Genomic DNA, 21,627 nt, shown 5'->3' with positions numbered 1-21,627 from the left:
ATCCACAATACCTACGTCAGACGGTAGCGAACATATTCAATGTAACAGAATTCATACAAACTGTTTCATCTGAATCTAAACGACTTATATTTCAGCTGAATATTTTCACAATCAGAAAAATTGTGACTGAAGAGGACGACAAAGAATTTCCTTCTATTGTGAGACCCAAAAAAGTGGTGGCATTTGAGAATTTTATGTTTGAGTGAATTAAAGCGAAAAGAATACTACAGGATTTTCGATGAATGTCATCGTAGAATAAGTTCCCGAAAATTGACTTTTCTATTTTTCATCTGACTTGTCCTATACACTGTAAATGTCTTAAGGTACCAATAAATACCTAATTATTATTATTATATCAATGTATTAAGATGAAAAGCCACAAATATGCGCCGGTTGTCCTGCTAATTGTTTATTCATGAGACATTTTTGTTCAAAGTTCATCTTGACTTGAAACTTCCTCTAATTCCCTCCACTTATATTGATGCAAGATGATTCTTGTTGAATAATTTTACATTTTTGTAATTATCTGTTGATTCCTTCGGGAGATACCCATTCCCAACCACTGCATCATATGCATTTCATCTTCAGGTTAATATATTTGAAATCTACAACTGATTCAACGTATCCAAACTTCAGCCAAAAAAGATAACGAACATTAACTCTCCTCAAGCTAGTGCATATTATGATATTTTACTGATCTCTTGTATTTTCCATGCAAATAACTGGATTTGGTATGCCTTCAATCAGTTTGTATAAACTTCAATTATTTTCGTCATATATTTTCCGAAGAGATTCGACATTTTGATAAAATACGTAATAACAGAAACTTTTACGTAGAACGGGCAACATAGCGTTGATTTAAAACCCAAAAATGTTTTGACAAGCGTCATAACCCCACATGTTCGTACTATACAGAGTGAAATGTGTCAAATTTCCATGGCCAACCGAGTGCTAAAATAAAAGTGAATGGAGTATGTTATAAGGCACGCATTCCCCAAATTTCCATCAAAAATATTTGATGACCAATTAGGTCTTGGTTGAACTTCTTCCTTACGTGCCACTTTTTGCACCTATTCGAATAAACTTCCTTTATTTGCAAAACATCTCATAAAATTAGAGGAATATTTGTAGAATCAAGGACTTCTCCGATGGTCATTTTTTGTATGTATATGGCCAAAAAATAATTCCTAAATGCAAGCTTGATAAAATAGAGCGGTTTCAAATGCTTTTTATAAGCAATCAAAAGCAACAAAAGAATAAGTGGAAAATGCAGACAAAACAGACTAAAATTCACGACAATACAATGACCCAGAAACTCGTACTGTATAAATTGAACAAATCGATGAGCAGTGAGCCCAAAATACACACCGAAATCTCCTACCCTGAATGTTTAAACAGACCAAGCGTTCTACTTAATCCGCCCTCAAACATCAGCCTAATAATTGATTATTTTCTCGGAATCCATTTGCGATCCAAGATTCACCCCCGGTCTCACTAAATCCGACGTAAGAAATTAACCCTCTCCATAATGGAAAATCCCAATCTACAGTCAATCAATAGACTCGACGGGGTGGCCTGATTGATTGGTGAATTTTCCGACGGGGAGAAGCAACACGTTGGCAACGAATTTTCCGTTGGCTTGAAGTAGGAAAGGAGCTTAACCCGGTTTCCTCCGAGTTGTTGAACTTGCCACGCGACAAAAGATGTGGGTCTTGAGCCGGTGAGGGTTGCGCCCTACACCAACGTGAAAACACCACAAGATCTTTTATTCTTTTGGAAGGGTGAGATCTGAATGCATTCAAATGAAGCCTTGTTCAGTGGTAACTATACTCCATTCACTTTTATTTTAGCACTTTGTTGGCCATGGAAATTTGACACATTTCACTTTGTATAGTACGAAAATGTGGGGTTATGACGCTTGTCAAAACATTTTTGGGTTTTAAATCCACGCTATGTTGTCCGTTCTACGTAAAAGTTTATGTTATTACGTATTTTACCACAATGTCGAATCTCTTCGGAAAATATGTGACGAAAATAATTGAAGTTTATACAAACTGATTGAAGGCGTACCAAATCTAGTAAATTGCATGGAAAATACAAGAGATCAGTATAATATCACCAATATGCACTAGCTTGAGAGGAGTTAATGTTCGATATCTTCTTTGGCTAAAGTTTGAATACGTTACATCAGTTGTAGATTTCAGAAGTATTAACCCGAAGATGAAATGTATATGATGCAGTGGTTGGGAATGGGTATCTCTCGAAGTAATTAACAGATAATTACAAGAATATTAAATTCTTCAACTAAAATCATCTCACATCAATGGAATAAGTAAAAGAATTAAAGGAAGTTTCAAGTCAAGATGAACTTTTGAACAAAAATTTCTCATCAATAAAGAATTAACGGCAAACAGGCTCGTATTTGTGGCTGTTCATCTTAATACATTGATATAATAATAATAAATAGGTATTTATTGGTATCTTAGGACATTTACAATGTATTGGACAAGTCAAATAGAAAAATCAAATTTCGGGAACTTATTCTACGATGACATTCATTAAAAACGCTGTAGTAACTTTTCGCATTAATTCACTCATACATAAAATTCTCGAATGCCACCATTTGCGGACCTGAATTCTAAATAGCACTTCCTGACACCCTGTCTTCTCCCTTTTTCAATCACTTTCGGCATTTTCGTAATAAAATTGATATTCATTGTGGAAACGGCGTTATGACATTAACGAAATTTCATGAGTGCCAACCTTACTCCGTTCTAGTTACAAAAACTTGAGAAAATTATGTCATGGCCAACCGACTGCTAAAATAAATGTGAATGGAGTATAGTTACGAAAAAAAATTTCAAACATGAATCTGTTCTTTGGCAGAAGGTAGAACTTATCAGAATAGATTACTTAACCTACAATTGCTCCTATTCAACATGGCGGAAGTGTCATCACTGTCATCCCTCTAAGACCAATGCGATTCAATGACATTTTGTGACTTTTTTTTAAATTTTTTGTTACCCCAATTACAAAATCGAACAGGTCAACTCCGAACGAAGTTCAATCACAAGATGAAGTGTATCTAACCCATATAATAATTGAAATAAATAGAGTGAGTCTCCCAAATATTAAATATTATAGCGGTTGTAGCTAAGGAAACCTAGAATTTAACGCCCAACCATTGAAAACGTCGTTATATTCGGCAGAATAGTTTCAATAATTCAACGGTAGGTCTGCTTTGGCACCGCGAGAGAATGATAACGCCCACTATGTAGGTATATCTGATCAATATGCCCTCGAGTTGTGTGGAGCAACACGTAGAACAATCTGCCCTACTCACGGTCTGAATGACACCAGCCATTTTTCACGCCATTATGAAGCTCGTCTGTCTGAAAACTGGAACTTTTTAGCCTACAGATCTGTAGCAGTGTTCTTAAATTTGAATACTAATTATAACTGGAAGATATTGAGTTGACAGTATCAATTAGCCCTAAGAAATTATAAGTCTGTTCGCACCTTTTTTTTTGTTTTGTTTTTTTTGTGTCTTTTTCTAGATTTATTCCCGGTAACGGAATGCACCAATGAATGAATGAATGCATTTATTTATTTATTTATTTATTTATTTAACAACAGTAACGAGTAGAGGACAAACCTATACACTCGATTCACAAAGTCTGGAAAAATAAACATCTAAGGCTGGAAACGCACCGGATGCAACATTTTGTTGCGAGACGTTGCGCATCATTTTGTCTCGCAACAAAATGTTGCAAGCTAAAATTTAACCATCTTTCGTTTGCAACATTTCGGTTGCAACAAATTTTTCCTAATGTATTTCTGCAGTTTGACAGGATCACACGTATTTCGACTTTCGTGTTTTCGAGGTGAATTAATTTGTATACGTATAGAAAATGTACCAGAATATCATTATATGGCAATTTCTTCAATTGCTGGAACCTGAAAAGAAGATTTGGATATATCCTTTAAACAAAAAAAGAAACATACTGGGATTCATTGGAGAGCTCAGGAATGATCCAGAGAAATTTTATAACTATTGCCAAATGAACATCGAAACTTTCGACCATCTTTTGAGTTTAATCAAAGAAAAAATTCGCAAGCAAGATACGAATTATTATTATTATTCATATTATACTTATTATTCATTATTATTGTTATTTCGGAGAGTTTGAAAGTCATGAAGACTATTGAGAAATGTCCTATAGTATATAACATTACTAACAAGGTAAGAGGGTTTTACCTCCTTGAGCCAGTAAAACCCGTTATCTTGCGTGTATTGTTTTATATTTTATTTGTTTCTCATTTGTAAAAAGGTTAGATAACTTCCAAAAAAATATCAATAATTTGTCGCAAATGTCGTAAGCTATGGAAGCGTTGCTCTGAACTTGTCTGTTTATTTTTCTTTACATTTGTTTTGGCGAAAGCGAAAATGAATGTACCAAAAGAAATTATTCAGGCAGCCAGCAGTGTAGCTTCAAGTTTATTACCTGCAAAATCAGCTTCAAGGTACGAGCAAGAATACGACGACTTCAAAAAGTGGCAAAACAAAAATAGTATGATTGGGGTAACTGAAGATGTTTTGTTGGTCTACTTGAATCAACTATCAGCTAGATTCAGCCCTAATACTTTATGGGCGAAATGGTCTATGCTGAAAAGCTGCTTGGAAATGTAAGAAAATGTCCCTGTTCGCAGGTTTGTTTTCCTTAAAAAATTTATTGAAAAATATGACGTTTCGTTGTCATATGCAGATTTCAAAAGGTAATAGCGTTTCTGAAACGAAAAAATGAGCGTTATTCGCCAAAAAAGACCAAGGTATTAAGTAAAGAAGAGGCTGAACAATTTCTTTTACATGCTCCTGATGACCAGTGGTTGCTGGCGAAAATTGTAACAATATTTGGGATTTTTGGATGTTGTCGATGTGACGAAATTCTCTCCTTAAACATAAATGATGTAGAAGATATGGGAAAATACGTTATTGTGACATTGCGGCAAACAAAAAATTTAACAACAAGATTCACCATAACCGATGATGGCTGCAGCTTCAAGCCCTGCATGTTATACAGAAAATATGTAAATCTTCGGCCTCCTGGGACAGAAAGCCTACGTTTTTTTTTGACCTACCGACATGGAATGTGCATTTCCCTTAATGCTGGCCAGCACACTATTGGTGGTGTCCCAAAGCAAATAGCGAAATATTTAGGTTTAAAAGACCCAGAGTTATACACCGGCCACTCCATAAAGTAAGTCAAACCGGTGTGAATACAGCGGCCAAAGATAGCAGACCAAATCTCCGGAAACACCCGAACGCTGACGCCAGTGGCGTACAGACTGATTCAGTTCGCATCATGAGAATTGGATGTATAATGGGAGACATGGTTCAATTATCAGTATATTGAGGACTTCAAATCTTCAATCGTTGTTTTTTCAGATTAAATCGGATATTGAGCGTTTTCGAATCGGATAGGTTCATTGAAATTTCTACCCTTAACATTGAAAATTCGTATTTCATGAGAAAAAGTGAATCCTGCATCATAAAATTCACAGAATATATTCTTTAGGGCGCTAACATCAAATATTGATAGAAAAAATTGACTTCGGATGGGGCTCCGGGGTTGAAATTTCAACCCTTAACATTGAAAATTCGTATTTCATGAGAAAAAGTGAATCCTGCATCATAAAATTCACAGGATATATTCTTTAGGGCGCTAACATCAAATATTGATTAAAAAATTTGACTTCGGATGGGGCTCTGGGGTTGAAATTTCAACCCTTAACATTGAAAATTCGTATTTCATGAGAAAGCGTGAATCCTGCATCATAAAATTCACAGGATATATTCTTTAGGGCGCTAACATCAAATATTGATAGAAAAAATTGACTTCGGATGGGGCTCCGGGGTTGAAATTTCAACCCTTAACATTGAAAATTCGTATTTCATGAGAAAAAGTGAATCCTGCATCATAAAATTCACAGGATATATTCTTTAGGGCGCTAACATCAAATATTGATTAAAAAATTTGACTTCGGATGGGGCTCTGGGGTTGAAATTTCAACCCTTAACATTGAAAATTCGTATTTCATGAGAAAGCGTGAATCCTGCATCATAAAATTCACAGGATATATTCTTTAGGGCGCTAACATCAAATATTGATTAAAAAATTTGACTTCGGATGGGGCTCCGGGGTTGAAATTTCAACCCTTAACATTGAAAATTCGTATTTCATGAGAAAGCGTGAATCCTGCATCATAAAATTCACAGGATATATTCTTTAGGGCGCTAACATCAAATATTGATTAAAAAATTTGACTTCGGATGGGGCTCCGGGGTTGAAATTTCAACCCCAGAGCCCCATCCGAAGTCAATTTTTTCTATCAATATTTGATGTTAGCGCCCTAAAGTATATATCCTGTGAATTTTATGATGCAGGATTCACGCTTTCTCATGAAATACGAATTTTCAATGTTAAGGGTTGAAATTTCAACCCCGGAGCCCCATCCGAAGTCAAATTTTTTAATCAATATTTGATGTTAGCGCCCTAAAGAATATATCCTGTGAATTTTATGATGCAGGATTCACTTTTTCTCATGAAATACGAATTTTCAATGTTAAGGGTTGAAATTTCAACCCCAGAGCCCCATCCGAAGTCAAATTTTCTAATCAATATTTGATGTTAGCGCCCTAAAGTATATATCCTGTGAATTTTATGATGCAGGATTCACGCTTTCTCATGAAATACGAATTTTCAATGTTAAGGGTTGAAATTTCAACCCCGGAGCCCCATCCGAAGTCAAATTTTTTAATCAATATTTGATGTTAGCGCCCTAAAGAATATATCCTGTGAATTTTATGATGCAGGATTCACGCTTTCTCATGAAATACGAATTTTCAATGTTAAGGGTTGAAATTTCAACCCCAGAGCCCCATCCGAAGTCAAATTTTCTAATCAATATTTGATGTTAGCGCCCTAAAGAATATATCCTGTGAATTTTATGATGCAGGATTCACTTTTTCTCATGAAATACGAATTTTCAATGTTAAGGGTAGAAATTTCAATGAACCTATCCGATTCGAACGCTCAATATCCGATTTAATCTGAAAAAACAACGATTGAAGATTTGAAGTCCTCAATATACTGATAATTGAACCATGTCTCCCATTATACATCCAATTCTCATGATGCGAACTGAATCAGTCTGTACGCCACTGGCGTCAGCGTTCGGGTGTTTCCGGAGATTTGGTCTGCTATCTTTGGCCGCTGTATTCACACCGGTGTAAGATGCCTCATAATGTAAAAGCAAAAAGTGACCTAAATCAACTATTGACTAAAGTATAGTTTGTATTATTTCTACTCATCATCTGGACAACAGAACTTCGATCAATAGATCAATCCTCTAGTATGTTGCAAGGTGAATGTTGCAACCTCTTCGGCAGGGTTGCTTCGCCTTTTTGTTGCGAAACGTCTCGCAACGTTGCAAGCAGTGACTTTCTTCCCATTTCATTCTGAAGGGAACGAGAAGCTTGCAACATCTTGAAACAAAATGTTGCATTCGATCAGTTCGAACCTTCGGTAGAGCACCTACTAAATTTGATTCGAAACACCTCGCAACATCTCGCAACGTCTCGCAACGTTTCGAACCCGTGTTGCAAGCGGTGCGTGCCGTCCCATTTGATTCTGAAGAAAATGCGGAGCTTGCAACATCTCGCAACATCCCGCAACGTCTCGCAACAAAATGTTGCATCCGGTGCGTTTCCAGCCTAATGCGTACAAACGGGCGCGGGTAAATAGAGAGTCTAGGATCAAACAAAGCTACCCTAAAACCGCAGCATGAACACAACACTCGAATGCACCCGCCACAGCACAGTCCGCACACCGACAGCACACCAGAGGTCCCTCACCGAGAGGACCTCCACCTATCGTAATTGTTCTTGAAGGAGTTTATTGATGATGACTGAACATTGACTAATTCTAGATCGTAGATTACGAATATGCAATTATATTTTTCGTAGCATCATTATTTTAGGAAATAAATCACTTTTAGTGGAAAAGTACGAAAAAATTGGTCAATTTTGAGGAGCTGCAGCAGCCAGAAAAAGATAATCAGACATATGTTGATTTTTTTCATGATAGATTAATCTTTTACAAATAAAGAATTCAAATTTTCATTCATCTACCGCGAATAGTTTACATTTCATGATTTTTTTCGCGTAGGTTCAAATTTTCCAATTTTTCATCGACCATAACTTGAAAAATATTTTTTTTTAAAGATATCTGTTTTCATATTCGTTATCTTCGCCCTCGAATCAGTCGACAGTATAAATTTGGTTTCGATTGGAGACCAAAATTTTTTCAAAAAAATCGCAATTTTTCCATAAATTTGAAAAAATTTTCGATCTTCCCAATTTCCACCAAAACTGTAGTATCTACTAAATCGAGGGCGTAAATCACGAATGTCATGTCCATCAAATCATTTTTTGATTTCTTGGGTTCCGTGGATTTTGCATTGTATCAATCGAAAAATGTTTCTGATTTTCTTTTTTTCAACGAGAAAGTCAATAATTATGTCGGTAATCATTATTATCATGAAGATTATTTCGTGAAATCTCGGTATAACTTCCATGTTGCCATGGAGGAACTGTCAAATTGCATTAAGTACAGATGACATTTGAACCATATCAAATATGGCTGCCATGACGTTTCTTCTTCGTTTCTGATAGAAAATAAAGCATATCGTTGATTCAGAATGAATGGAATAATAAATACTGCCTTGGCGACCGTGACAGAGATCGATCGAATAAACAATCAGGATATATATAATTACATTATTCATTTCGAGTCTGTCACACTGTAAGTTCAGCTGTAACACAGCTGCTCCTGCTGGTTGTATTGATTATTCCATTTGCCGGTAAAATGGAGTGCAATTACCAGTGGCGCATTCTTGTTCATAAAGCAGGGTGTTCCGTCCTGGAGGGCACGAAGAATATTGAAATACTCCACCCCCGTGCTGGTGATAATGACTTCTGTTGTGACATGGAGTTTTCAATAACGAGCTGGGCAGCTTCTGATGATGGGGGAGGCGTTTAACTTCGAGACAGTATAGCTCGCTTGATTAAAACTTAAGATTTAGGATGACCCAAGCCACTGGATTCAATTTTGAAATGAAACAAGAGATTTCCTCAACACACTAGTCATTTAAGCAGTGGCATGAGGTCAAAGTGAGCAAGTCAGGGATCGAAAAAGTGAGAAAAAAAACATATTTTTGACGACGACTCTCTCTGACCTCATGTTTACGACGATGTATTGATATCTAGTTAGCCTAGACCAGTTCCATGCATGAAAAAAATATGCGTTACCAAAGCAACGAACAATAACTCATGTTAGTGTCAGTGTGAAGTTTGAGGTCAAAAAAATAAACCAGAGTTACGCAATAAACTAAAAGAAAGAAGATGTCCACCGGAATTGTGGAAATCGAAAAATTGGAGTATCGAGCCATCATCAAGTACCTGTATTTAAAAGGGTTAAGAGGTAAGCAGATTTACGAAAATATGCTTAATACCCTTGGTGATCAATGTCCTTCGTATGCGATCGTGAAAAATTGGACTGCAAGCTTCAAAAGAGGTGAATTTTCCATTGAAGATGATGACCGATCGGGAAGGCCAGTTTCTGTGTCAGTCCCCGAAAATATCGATGCAGTTCATGACATGATTTTATCAGACCGTCGAATTGGGCTAAAACGGATATCTGAAGCATTGGATATTTTATACAAACGCGTTCATCACATAGTTCACGTCAATTTGGACATGAGAAAAATTGCTACAAAATGGATCCCCAAACGTTTCAATGTTGACCAAAAGCGTGCAAGGGTAGAAGCATCGCGTTCGATCTGTGCTTGATTTGAAAACGATGTAGACTTCTTTAACCGAATTGTTACTATGGATAAGACTTGGGTTACATTTTTACGATCCAGAAACAAAGCAGCAATCGATGGAATGGCGATACTCTGGTTCTCCAACACTCAGAAATTTCGTATCCAAAAATCTGCTGGAAAAGTTATTGCTTCAGTTTTTTTGGATTGCCATGCAGTAATCATGATTGATTTTTTGAATACGGGTAGAACAATAACCGGAGATTACTATTCGACATTACTGACCACTCTAAGGGAAAAAATTAAAGAGAAAAGACGCGAAAAGCTATCCAAAGTTGTTTTGTTTTAGCAGGACAATGCCCTTGCACACAAATCTCATGTTGCCATGCCAAAAATTCGGGATTTAGGGTTTGAATTACTAGAACACCCTTATTCACCAGATTTGGCTTCATCCGATCATCATCTCTTTCCTTAACTGAAAAAAAGTTTAAAAATTCGTAAATTTTCTTCCAACGAGGAGGTAATAAATGCTGTGGAGTTCTGGTTTGCAGAGCAAGAAGAAACATTTCTTTTGAAAGGTCTAGAGACGTTGCAGGTTCGCTGTGATGAATGTATCCAATTAAGAGGAGAATATGTTGAGTAATAAAATATTTTGACATTGAAATATTGTTCGGTTCTATAGTAGGCTAAGAATTTTTCAATATATCCGCGTAAATAAATAGACCCTGGTCACCTCATTACAGTTCCCTTCTTTCCACGTAAAAAATTCTTGAAATAATACAAATTCACGTAGGAAATTTACATTGTCCTTTTCGGAAAAATGTTTTCATTATGATAATTTGGTTGTTGGGAGATTATTAGGGGTAAGAATCAGCCTCAACGAACTGTCATTCGTATATCCATCCTCATTCTGAGAAAAAAAAGAATCCGCATTTTTTTCCATTAGCCCGACACACAGCCCTTCTTTCGTATACATAAAACACCCCTGAGATATTGACATTCGGGTCCCTGTGCTTGGGTAAAATTGGACATGGAAGTCTCTCTCCTTTACATCCTGAAGAGGCGTTCCAGGATATCCTATGGGACTTCGAAACTGGAGAGATAAGTTAGAGTTCGCTATCTGCATTCATAATTCCTTGTGTACCTAAAGGTAACATGTTTATCTTTTTACCCCGAGCAAACGGTCGATCGACCTGCTAATCAGATACGTTTGCTCAGTAGCCTGAGTGTTCACGGTATAAATAAAGTATTAACTATCTTGAAGATCGTATACTTTCTCACTGAAATGTCTGTCTGTAAATACTTCTTTGTGGCATCTATACCTACTGGAGTCAAAGATTATAGACTAAACCTTGCCTGAGTCTATAATCTTTGACTGGAGTGTCCTTGGATACACCATCTATTGACAGGTAGGCTAAGATGGCGCTCTCGTATTGAATAGATGATTTGATTTTTTGACATTCATTGTTTTTCTTCTTTAACGCCATATGATCAATAGATCTGAACGATAGCTGACATCGTAGCTTCTCTAAGTCCTTAATTGTCTTATTGTAATAACCTGTAACTTCCAAATTCAATCCTTAATCGTTCTTTGCGAACCCAAACACTCCCTCAGACCTTCCCAAATCATATCAGAGCGATACAAAGCCGAGCAGAAAATCAAGGAGAGCTCTCCTATGTTCGTGCAATGAATCATCCGTTTGTATCATCCATTTAAACTTGTTTATTAAGGGTATGATCTATAATTCGGGGGTACACAATGGAATTGCGTTAACTAACACGAAAAGGGTAGCGGGCATGGGAAAAGTAGGAATCTGTTAAACATGGCTAACAAGTCATGAATAATTCAAGTACATTGGGAAGAACGCTGTGGTGGGGTTGAGGATTCACGTCTGGATCTGATATTATTTGCTCGTCCATCTTTACCTCTCGCAGAGGGTTTGATGTTTATTATATCACCGAATTTCCATGTGCAGGGTAGCTGGCCCCTGCTGATGTAGGGGGAGAAGGAATATGGACATATTTTGATCAAAAATATTCAGATAGGGAAGGATGAGATGAAAAAATAGGCTGAAGGACAAAATGAATAAACAAAGAAATGTTTAAACAAGCTCAAAAACCTCAGACCTACCACAAACACTTTAACTTCCAGAGAAAAAGAGCCAGAGACTCAGAATTTTAAGAGTATGTTGAAGGTTTGATTGCGTGGGTTGAATTCCAACTGAATTGCAAAAAAATTTTCTATAGGTTATTTGAAAGAGCAGGAAAAGCTTATGATTTTCCTCATGTTTGTTCGAGAATATACGAAAAACGTGTTGGCACCACATTACGGGGGTTGTAATGTGTAAAATTCTCACCCTAAAAACTGGAATATCAACTACATCTGAATCGCATGTTTACTACGAATGGAATAAATTTTCTAACAAATGATAGGAGTCGATTAAAAATGCTGATAACGGCAGTTAAATTGAAATGAATGCTGTTCGATATGAAATATAGCCTATAAAAATGCCTAATTCACTATTTCAATTATGATCATGTGCTGAAATAATATCAGCCATAACTCTGAAAGAACCATGAAATTAGTCGAACGCAAATTTCAGGAAAAAATGAGAAAAATAACACTCATTCGCGTTTTTTCTGCGACCATGAGAAAAAGAAAGATGTAATTTAATATGGCGTTATGCAAGGCTTTATATATTTCCACTGAAGATTTATTGGCATTTTACGTTGCCGAAAAATAATTGCAGTCGTATGTTTTAAGATTTCTCAAGAAACTTTTTAAAATATAGCGTTAATTCTGAGAGTTTTTCCAGATGCAAAAAAGCCTACAAAGAACGTTTTTTCATCGAAAATAAACCCTTTTTTTTTCATAATTTGGTATTTTTGCCAATAAAGAGGAGTATTTAAACTCGCTTAGGTTTAAAATTCATATCTTTGTTTTCACAAATAACACTGAGCTGAAATTTTCAGATTCTATCGAATTTTCTGGCAGAATTGGGATTAATTTTGTGTTATCTTATCGCTGTCCAAATTGTGGTTCCCATTATTAGCTTGATCCCATTCGTGAAGAAAAAAATTAGCGCTGCATAAATACCGAGAAATCATAACGAAACAATGAAAAAATTCCATGTACCTAATTGAGAAAAAAACATTTAATTATCTCGTATTCATCTCTGCATTCGTAGAAACCTGAATTAATTCGTAAAATATCCACTTGTTCAGTAAAACATTCACGTTTCTCGAATAAGCCAAACAACGGCCCATTTTTCAAAGCACATATAACCTGATTTGCGAGGTAGTTACAATTTTTGAATGGGCGCTTTTTTCCCCGTTTCTATAATGAAATTAGGTTTGCGAGGGTTTACAAAACGATAATGAGGACAAGGAGGAATTCAGAAGGAATTGAGGACCTGGGTTTGGTTCAATTAGGTCGTTTTCTTTCTTCGCACGTTTTTCCGCTCTGAATGGAAATGATATTGTTAATAGTTATCCTGAAAGGTGGCTTTGAACTGTGTTATTACCGTTCTAAAATGGGGAACTTGTTGAATCTGGGTCCTTCTTCGAATTCAAGCCATAATCCAAGAAGATTAGAGCCTACACATTGTCACCATTAGCACTTCAGTTAAATAACAATAAAATAGTTATACACCATCCTGTATATATTGACTATCTATCGATGTTTTAATGTAAAATCAATACTGGTATCACAGAGAGAGCCTTATTGGCATTTTTTGAAGGATTTTAACTTGTTGGATGCAATATAAAAAGTAAATCATGTTATGTTTAATGTGCTTTTGAATATTTCCTCAAAGACATGCCTGAATCCCTCAAATTAATAGGAGTTATCTCTGGAACCATTTCCAGAGACGAACAGAAAGTTTTCGTCAGTTTCAGACTTCAGTGAGTGCCCTAACAAATTTCAGAGTATTCGACAAAAGAACTCGTTAAGTTTCGTAGAGCATCTGACTCTACGTGCGAAATTCTCTCTGAAAGGGAAAAAAGGGCGGTTGGTAACCTGATAATCTCCTTTTTGTTACAGAAAAGCAACAGTAGTGCAAAGCAGATGCAGCTGTCAAAATTAGATTTTTCAGCCTCGGGTTCATATTCCTGCGTAGTCTCCATGGAAACTCCGATATTCAGCAAGGATTCAGAGAGTAAAGATCTCATCATCATAGGTAAGCAGATATTTATGCAGCTTCGGAGTACGTATTTGATTTTTGCATCGCAAATTGACTATCAGTCAGGTGCCTATTCGAGCCTACTTCTTGTTAGGAAAACGTTGTGGAAAAGGAATTTTAAGCTTCCTCTAAGTGTCAGTTTGGTTTCAAGAAATTGTTCATGTCAGCTAGTATATTTTGATGTATTTGTAGACTTCGTTCTTCCGTGAGAGGTGTATCGATAACAGAGTAATATTGGGATTTGTGAAAGTTGATTTGGGTTTACGAAATTTGACTTATGATGGTCAATTGTGGCTTGATATCATGAACAGTAATCCAACCAAGTGAAGACGGAAAAATTGAGTAGGGCCTTGTGTTTCGAGTATGCAGATCAACTCTTCTTCTAATCAAGAATAGGTCAATCTCAAATCATGTACAAGGGTGGATCTCCACCTGGAAAATTGAAGTAAATCTATCCAGACCAGCACAAAGCCAAGACGAAAGTTTTCATCTGTGAATCCGTAAACCCTTACTACAGGTCCCAGCTAGTTTTGGAGCCACCTGTAGGTGGTTTATCTGAACCAATTGTCTTTTGAAGGGGCCTAATTGACCCTTTCAACCTGATCTTCGTGACAATTCAATTCCCGATGATGTTTAGGAAAAATGGCGGACGAAACACTATTTGAATAGCCACAACTCTGTAGATACATGAGAAACCAGTCCAGCATCTCCTTCTTGCTCAGTCTTTTCTATTTGTATATCCCAGATAACTCTTGAGGTGACGATCCGAATCTCTTTCAATTTCCCGAGAAATATATCCGGAAACTTGCCTGCTCTAACCTTCCCGGTTTTTCCTAGTTTTGTCGAAACACAAACCATTAACTCCAGCCCTCTATCGTTCTCAAACCTGTTCATGCGAGTTGTTAACGCTGACCGTCTGTAGCGGACACAACAGACCCTCGTTGTTGGAAGCAATAAATAATCCTTCATTGGCAACACATCACATATCGAGTCATTTGGGAAATTCTGATAAGTAGTCCGAAACGCTTGAAAACAGAATGAGGAAATACCACTGACCTGAAACCAGGAGTTTGTACACACCTTTTCACAATCATAACCATCAGTGTCGTCAACCTTTCAGATACTAAACTGGCCTAAAGATGCTAGTTTACGGCTGTTTTCGAAAATGCACATATCCTTTCAAGTTGAAAACTACCACTAAGGTTCTGAAGAATCTGAGCATCATCTGGCAATTAGCTTTTGATAGATAGTTCAACCTTGCATATCTGAATAATTTGCTCAACCAAGAAATGCTTCCTCAGCCTCAACGTTGAAGTTTGCATCACAAAATATGTACCAGTTTAGCTTTTTTGGATGATTTTTGTAGATTCTTCCCAGTGGCCTGAAGCTGCTTCAAAATCTCATGAAGGAAGACCAAGAGGCGTCAGTCTGTGCTGATTTGCCTTACATAGCCTCAGAATTAAAAAAAAGGCACATGTTATCATCATCTAATCATACCCTGTCTGATCTTCACCACCATTATAACGAATCCTCTCCGTTTTGACTGGATCTGCTCTCAAATGTCCCTACTACTATTTTCTGACACGAAATCTGAAACAGATCGGTTGTAGAATTTGTTTCTACTGGATTTCTTCTTGGTCTTGCTGCTCCGTTATAAAAGTCTGTAGCTTTTTTCTCACGTTGTTTCGAAGATTTCCTGATGCATCTTGCACAGGTTTTCAAAAAAACTATTTGTAGAACACTTTTGAGGGAAAAACTCTTTAGGACACATCCTAAGACATACAACTATCACTTTTAGGCAAATAACCATAGTCTGCTAACATACCAAAGAATTCAAACATTGTTTTTGAATGCTCTTTCATGTGCAAATGAGTTTTTTGAGTTGTCACATGTTTCTATGGACTACTGGGTGTCTCCACCTCGGTTTCACTCGATATGTCTTTGAAATTGGACCCATTCTGAACCCCTGCGAGAAAATACATAGATCTATCTCTGCTCCGAAGCGATTCACTACAATAACACGATGATATCACGATAAAACAATGTAAGCCTGTTACTTTCAGAGCCTCAGCTCGAGGATCCCAAGATAACGTTCAACAAGGAAACTTACGAGATAGGAGAAGTTCTGGAAGCGAACTGTACAACGGCTCCAGCTAGGCCCCCGCCCCATATCACGTGGTTAATTAATGGGGAGAAGGTACGTACATTCAACCGAACCGCAAGCTTAGAAACGCTCCTTTGATTGAGGGAAATTCTGAGGCTTTACTCCGGGTATAACGGCGTCGATTGGGGTTAGATTTGTTTCTGTCTTTGAAAATGGCTCGGGGGGTGTTAAAATGGATTATTCAACCCATTCTAGGCCCAACGTGACAAAGGGGTATGAAAAACCATATCTCCAACTATCCCTGTTAATCCACGATTATATACAGCTCGTGGACGGAAGACCAAAATGTCAAAAACATGCTGTCAGCTGTCAAGACTGAACGCAATACGAAAATTCTACAATATTATGATCTCAATTGAATTAAGACTGGCTGTCTGCAAGACCTCATTATTCTTCGGAGCAATTTTGAAGTCATTACAAAAATGCATAAGAGTCAAGCCTATTTTTGCCAAAAAACTGAGAAATAAATCAATGGGAACAAGCCATTAAATGAAGCACACGTTCCATAGGTTGTCGACAAGCTGACCAAATCATTCACCAACGGTTTCGTCCATGGAAAAGGTTATTTTGAGCAGAGGGCGTCATCCATCAAGCAGCTCTCAATAGAGGTGGCTGAGCTCCATGTTGGCGACGACAATCAGCTGATTTTGACGTGTATGTCGACAATTCCAGGATATATTACGGTCAACGATAATTACGCTGACATGCGAAAGAAGTCCATCAATAGTAAGTAAAACTCAGTTTTAAACTTTAAGCAAGGATTGTATAAGTTTTACTACTGTTTTTGCCATCTTGAATCCTTAGGGCGGTGTCCTATTAGATAAGATCAAATGCAGGATTGAAACCAACGTATTAGAGCCCTGAACCAACTCAATTCTCAAGTTATTTGCATACAATGTTCCATGAAATTTGCCTAAGATTCTTAGAGCAATTTTGCTACATTTTTCAAGGTACTATCTGTGAGGGTGTTAATATAAAGGTATTAACACATGATAGGTATAATAAATGAGAAACATTTCCCGTGATATGTATATAACCAAAATCAGCACTTCACAAATCAAGTGGAACTGAAAGCACTTCCTGAAAAGACCTCTCCCACACACTGATGATTATATATAATTGAACAGATGGGACGTATCAGAATAATGCATTATCTCGACAAATTTCCAACTGGTCCATTTGGAAGAAGTTTTCCATGTGACGAAGGTTGGGGATATTCATTAAGGGAGACAAATCGTGTCTGATAGCCATGAAATTCCCAACCTAACATATCAATTTGCTGTCAGATCGCATTAGCAAACATGCAGAGTGGGCGGGAAAGTTTTATCTCAGTTACTGCTGAACCAAATGATGCTTGAACGTACATTTCGTATGGGAATTTCACATTGGAACTTGATTCTTGAAGAATTTTTTTGATGTAGGGTTGTTTCTCTTTCATCTTCAAAGTTAATGCTCTTAAATGATATACAGATGGTTCAAAAACTACGATAAGGGATAGCACTGAGTATATCCTACTCGAGTATTTTTCAGGCAAAAATACTCGCAATCGACAGATGCCTGGACATAAACCTCGAAAAAAACTATCAAGGATGTGACATAGTGATCCATTCTGATAGTCAATCTGCTATCAAAGCACTGAACCCCATCCATGTCATCGACTGACAAGCTAATATCGGAGGACCGAAGGAAACTTAATGAAAAAGGCAAGAACAACAAACAAATAGCCATCAAACTCTCTAGAAAGAGAGCCCAAACGCCACACACTGCACCTTTAAGAAAAAGTTTCTGGAAAAGGAAGAAACCAGAAGAGAAACACTCTGGAAGAATCTTCCAGGAATGGATCATTTCAAAAAGTTCCTTCGAGAATTTGAAACTGCAAGATCCAAGAAATATTTGTATCAGTATAAGAATAAGTTACTCCTCTCCACTGGCTTCCTCACAAGATATTCTCGCCTTTGAAACATATGATGAGAATAGGCTAACCCTTTTTCCTCCTTCGTTTGTCCGACGCTCACCGCTGCTGTTATCGGAGAACCCAGCTGGCGTGGATACTCAGGGGGTGAAGAACGTACCTAAGGGTGAGCTGTCGTGAATCTGTGTCGTCTTGTTTCATCCCCTAACCTAACTGAGGTCCGATACCTGTCTAAGGTTCTGGCTGGCGAACACGTCCGTAAACCCCGTATCACGTTTGAGATCGAATCCTGTTTCATTCCGTCCGTTTTGCCCTGTAAATTCACTGATCTCGAGTCTTTCACTGTACGTATTTTATAATAGTGTCATTTGTGTTTCCTTGTACGAGTCGACAAATATAATTTGTGTACGTTGATTTTGGCTCCTCTACCAAATTATAACTTCCATTCAACCTTCCAGAAAAATTGATTGGATAACAGGATTTTAAATTGTCTTTTTTCATTGCTTATTCTACTATTTTTTGTAACTCAAAAGTGATTGTGCCTGACGGTATTCTGTTGTTTCAGTCGATATAGTTGTCACAGAACCAGAAGTGGAGGCGATTTCTAATGACAATTCATCGAGTGGTAGTCTCAGATCCAATTACATCTTCATGACCATTTGTTTCGCTGTTCTGATCGATATCGGGCTTAATTGAATTCTTTTTATAGCTGTTATATGTTCGAATAGATGAAATGAAAAACTCAACCTGATTACAAGCTGGTTGGCTCTATTTTGTTGTTTAATTTTCAACCCCACAAGGGGTTATTGGTGCTGCCCAACAACATGATCTTTCGTTGATCGTGAAGAATTTTCGAGCAGCATGAAGAAAAACGAGGTTGATTTTTGCGATCTTCTTGGTCATGCATAAAAATGAATTTCAAATTCAAAATTATGGTTGGATGTTTGAATCGATTGTGTTAATCTGTTGCTCGAAACTTCCTCAGGAAGAAACCACATAAAGATGAAAAAATATGTATATTTTGCTATACTTAACTATGTTGATAATCTATTGATGTTATTGAGTGAAAAATTTATCGTAGGCAAATAGACCTCTTGAAATGGCCTGTAGCAGGGTTTAATAACCCCGAAATCGTGAAGGAGCTCATAAAAATGCGATTGGGTTGAACGTATCTATTTTGGAGTGAGAGCTCACATTCAGTACCAAATAAATCAACCTTCTAAACCTCAAACACACTCTTATTGTTTCTTATTATAACATCACATTCAAAGACTGACTTCGAAATTGGAAAAAAATATAGGTATGTAACATTCGTCTGATTCATAATTTTCGAACTCAGTCTTTCGAAACTATGCCTCGGTTTCACTCTGAAGTTGCTGTCATGGAATGAAAGAATATATTTCTATAAAAACAATTTTTATTATACTTCCATTCGATATAAAATATCTGATAACCAAGGCAGTTGGAAAGAAAAGGGTTATTGTTATCATATAGAGTGTGTGACGTTGAAAAAGGAACGTTGGTCTTAAATCAGAAAAAAATTCTTGCAGATTCTTGCAGAATCACTCGAAAGTGGCATCGTCGAGTCATTTCTCAATTTTCGACGACAACCCAACTCAAGTATGTATTATGGAGAGAATTTTTTGTGTTTGAAATCGGTTTGTTGATTTCCAAGATACACAGCTTTGAAAATTCATTATTTCAAAACCTAAAATATCAAGAGTGTTGAAATGAGTTGATGATCTTTGCCCAATGCGATCCTTTCTGAAATTACATTGCTCCCTTTGTTCCTTTTCCAACGTAAAACGCATTGTAGATTAAAGCTATTATATAATAGCCAAATGGAACTTGTTCAGGATAACAAAAGTCTGAAATCTAACAATCAAGAGAAAGGGGGTTGAAAATTCTTATGACATAAAAAGGGTTTGTGGACTGAGTCAATTAACTGTGCAACAATCATTATGTTTATGAAACACTTAAACCCTATACACTTAAACTTATACCTATTATACCTACACTTATCTCGAATAAAATTTTTATTGTAACCTTCATAAACTTATGAATAACAGTACAAACCTTGGATAGAAGACAAAAATATCAGGAAGGCAAGAGGTTCAAGCTGAAGAATTGGATAATTTCTCCATTCAAAAAGTACCTATCTGTTTCATTGTTGTTCAACACACACCTTAATGTTCAGTGTATGACAAGATGTTGTATGTATGTATTTGTTACCATTTGTGTTGTTCTTTTAATGGGTGTTCTCAAATTCTCTGAATATCGCATAAATAATGCTAGAGTGATGATTTAACGAAAATTGTACATACAAGTTTGTATTCGAATATTATTTCTAATTTTTATCGTGGTGTTAGTTTCATAATAAGAAATATTCCATATACGCTTTACTTAAATAAGAGTGCTAACTAGTCCGAAAGCATTTCAGTTTGAAATGTTTTCAAGAAATTTATACAAAAGGGGATGTTTGCCCACAAATTATATTTTATTGCAATTAAACGCTCAATTTTCATCGAAGCATATCTTTGAAGCAATAAAAATCAGAGAAAATAACCAAACACATATTATGAAATTATCACTTCTGATCTAGTTTTCCAGGAATGTTTTCTACTTTTCAAAAGTTTTGTTTTATATCGAACATGCATTTTGTTAGTTCAAGGAGGAAATTTCCTGTGAACTTCTTATATTTTCTTGTTCATTTGAATTCCCAGTTTCGAGATGGAAACAACTGAATAGTTTAGTTGAATTTAGCTTAAAAAGCTGTTACTAGGACAGTTCGCGGGCTATAATGCCAAAACATGTCTTCCTTAAGCTACTGTCTACTAATGTAAGGGAGCAAAATTGTCACTACGAGCTAGTTTTTGTATTTTTAGAATTAATATTCGAAACAGTTCTTACGGACGAAAAACATCGATTAAAAAAAAACTCGTTTCGATATTTTGCTATACGTACGAACTGTTTCAAGAAACCTGAAGAATGGCAAAGGGTTCGAAACGGTTAGTTATTCATGAATCGAACTGAAGATCTTTTCATCTCTCATTCCAGATATGGCTCATCGTTTTTGTTCACGTATTTCTTGCTTTTCATCATAGGAAGGTAAAACGATACTGGGTGATGAGATATAGCTAAGCTCGTTGGAAAGACAATAATTTGCTTTAAAATTTTGAAAAAGTAACAAACTGACTCTTAAATGAAGTTCTGTTGGATTTTTACTTTGGATATTGAAATATAAATATAGCTAAAGAATTATTTTGTAAATAGTAAATGTATAATGTACCTACCATGTCTTATAATATATCTTCGTGGTTATGATGGCTGAGACCCTAAAGAAATTTATTATGTAATGATGTTTTTTATTGTTGCCCACCACCATCCTTTTTCCTTGGATTCACGTCAATCTTCTTTTTGGAGAGAATGGGAACATTTGCAAGGAGTAAAAATTTTACTAAAAAGAACTATGAATAGGTATTGATAAG

The 21,627-nt window shown here is 36.5% G+C and overlaps 1 protein-coding gene across 2 annotated transcripts in view; it reads left to right on the top strand.

Annotated features, from left to right (window-relative positions):
- The window catches only part of LOC123317402, a 162,063-nt gene extending 143,153 nt beyond the window's left edge, over positions 1-18,910 (top strand). For both annotated transcript variants that reach the window (XM_044903917.1, XM_044903916.1), the window contains exons 4-7: positions 13,925-14,060; positions 16,127-16,260; positions 16,737-16,953; positions 18,705-18,910. In XM_044903917.1, the coding sequence (XP_044759852.1) occupies positions 13,925-14,060; positions 16,127-16,260; positions 16,737-16,953; positions 18,705-18,835 (618 nt within the window). In that variant the 3' untranslated portion in view covers positions 18,836-18,910. The remainder of the gene's footprint in view (positions 1-13,924; positions 14,061-16,126; positions 16,261-16,736; positions 16,954-18,704) is intronic.
- The last annotated feature ends 2,717 nt before the right edge of the window (positions 18,911-21,627 follow it).

The sequence above is a fragment of the Coccinella septempunctata genome, chromosome 7 (genome assembly GCF_907165205.1).
Source record: "Coccinella septempunctata chromosome 7, icCocSept1.1, whole genome shotgun sequence".
NCBI classification, from domain to species: Eukaryota; Metazoa; Arthropoda; class Insecta; order Coleoptera; family Coccinellidae; genus Coccinella; species Coccinella septempunctata.
This window is presented reverse-complemented; position numbering and strand designations above follow the sequence as displayed.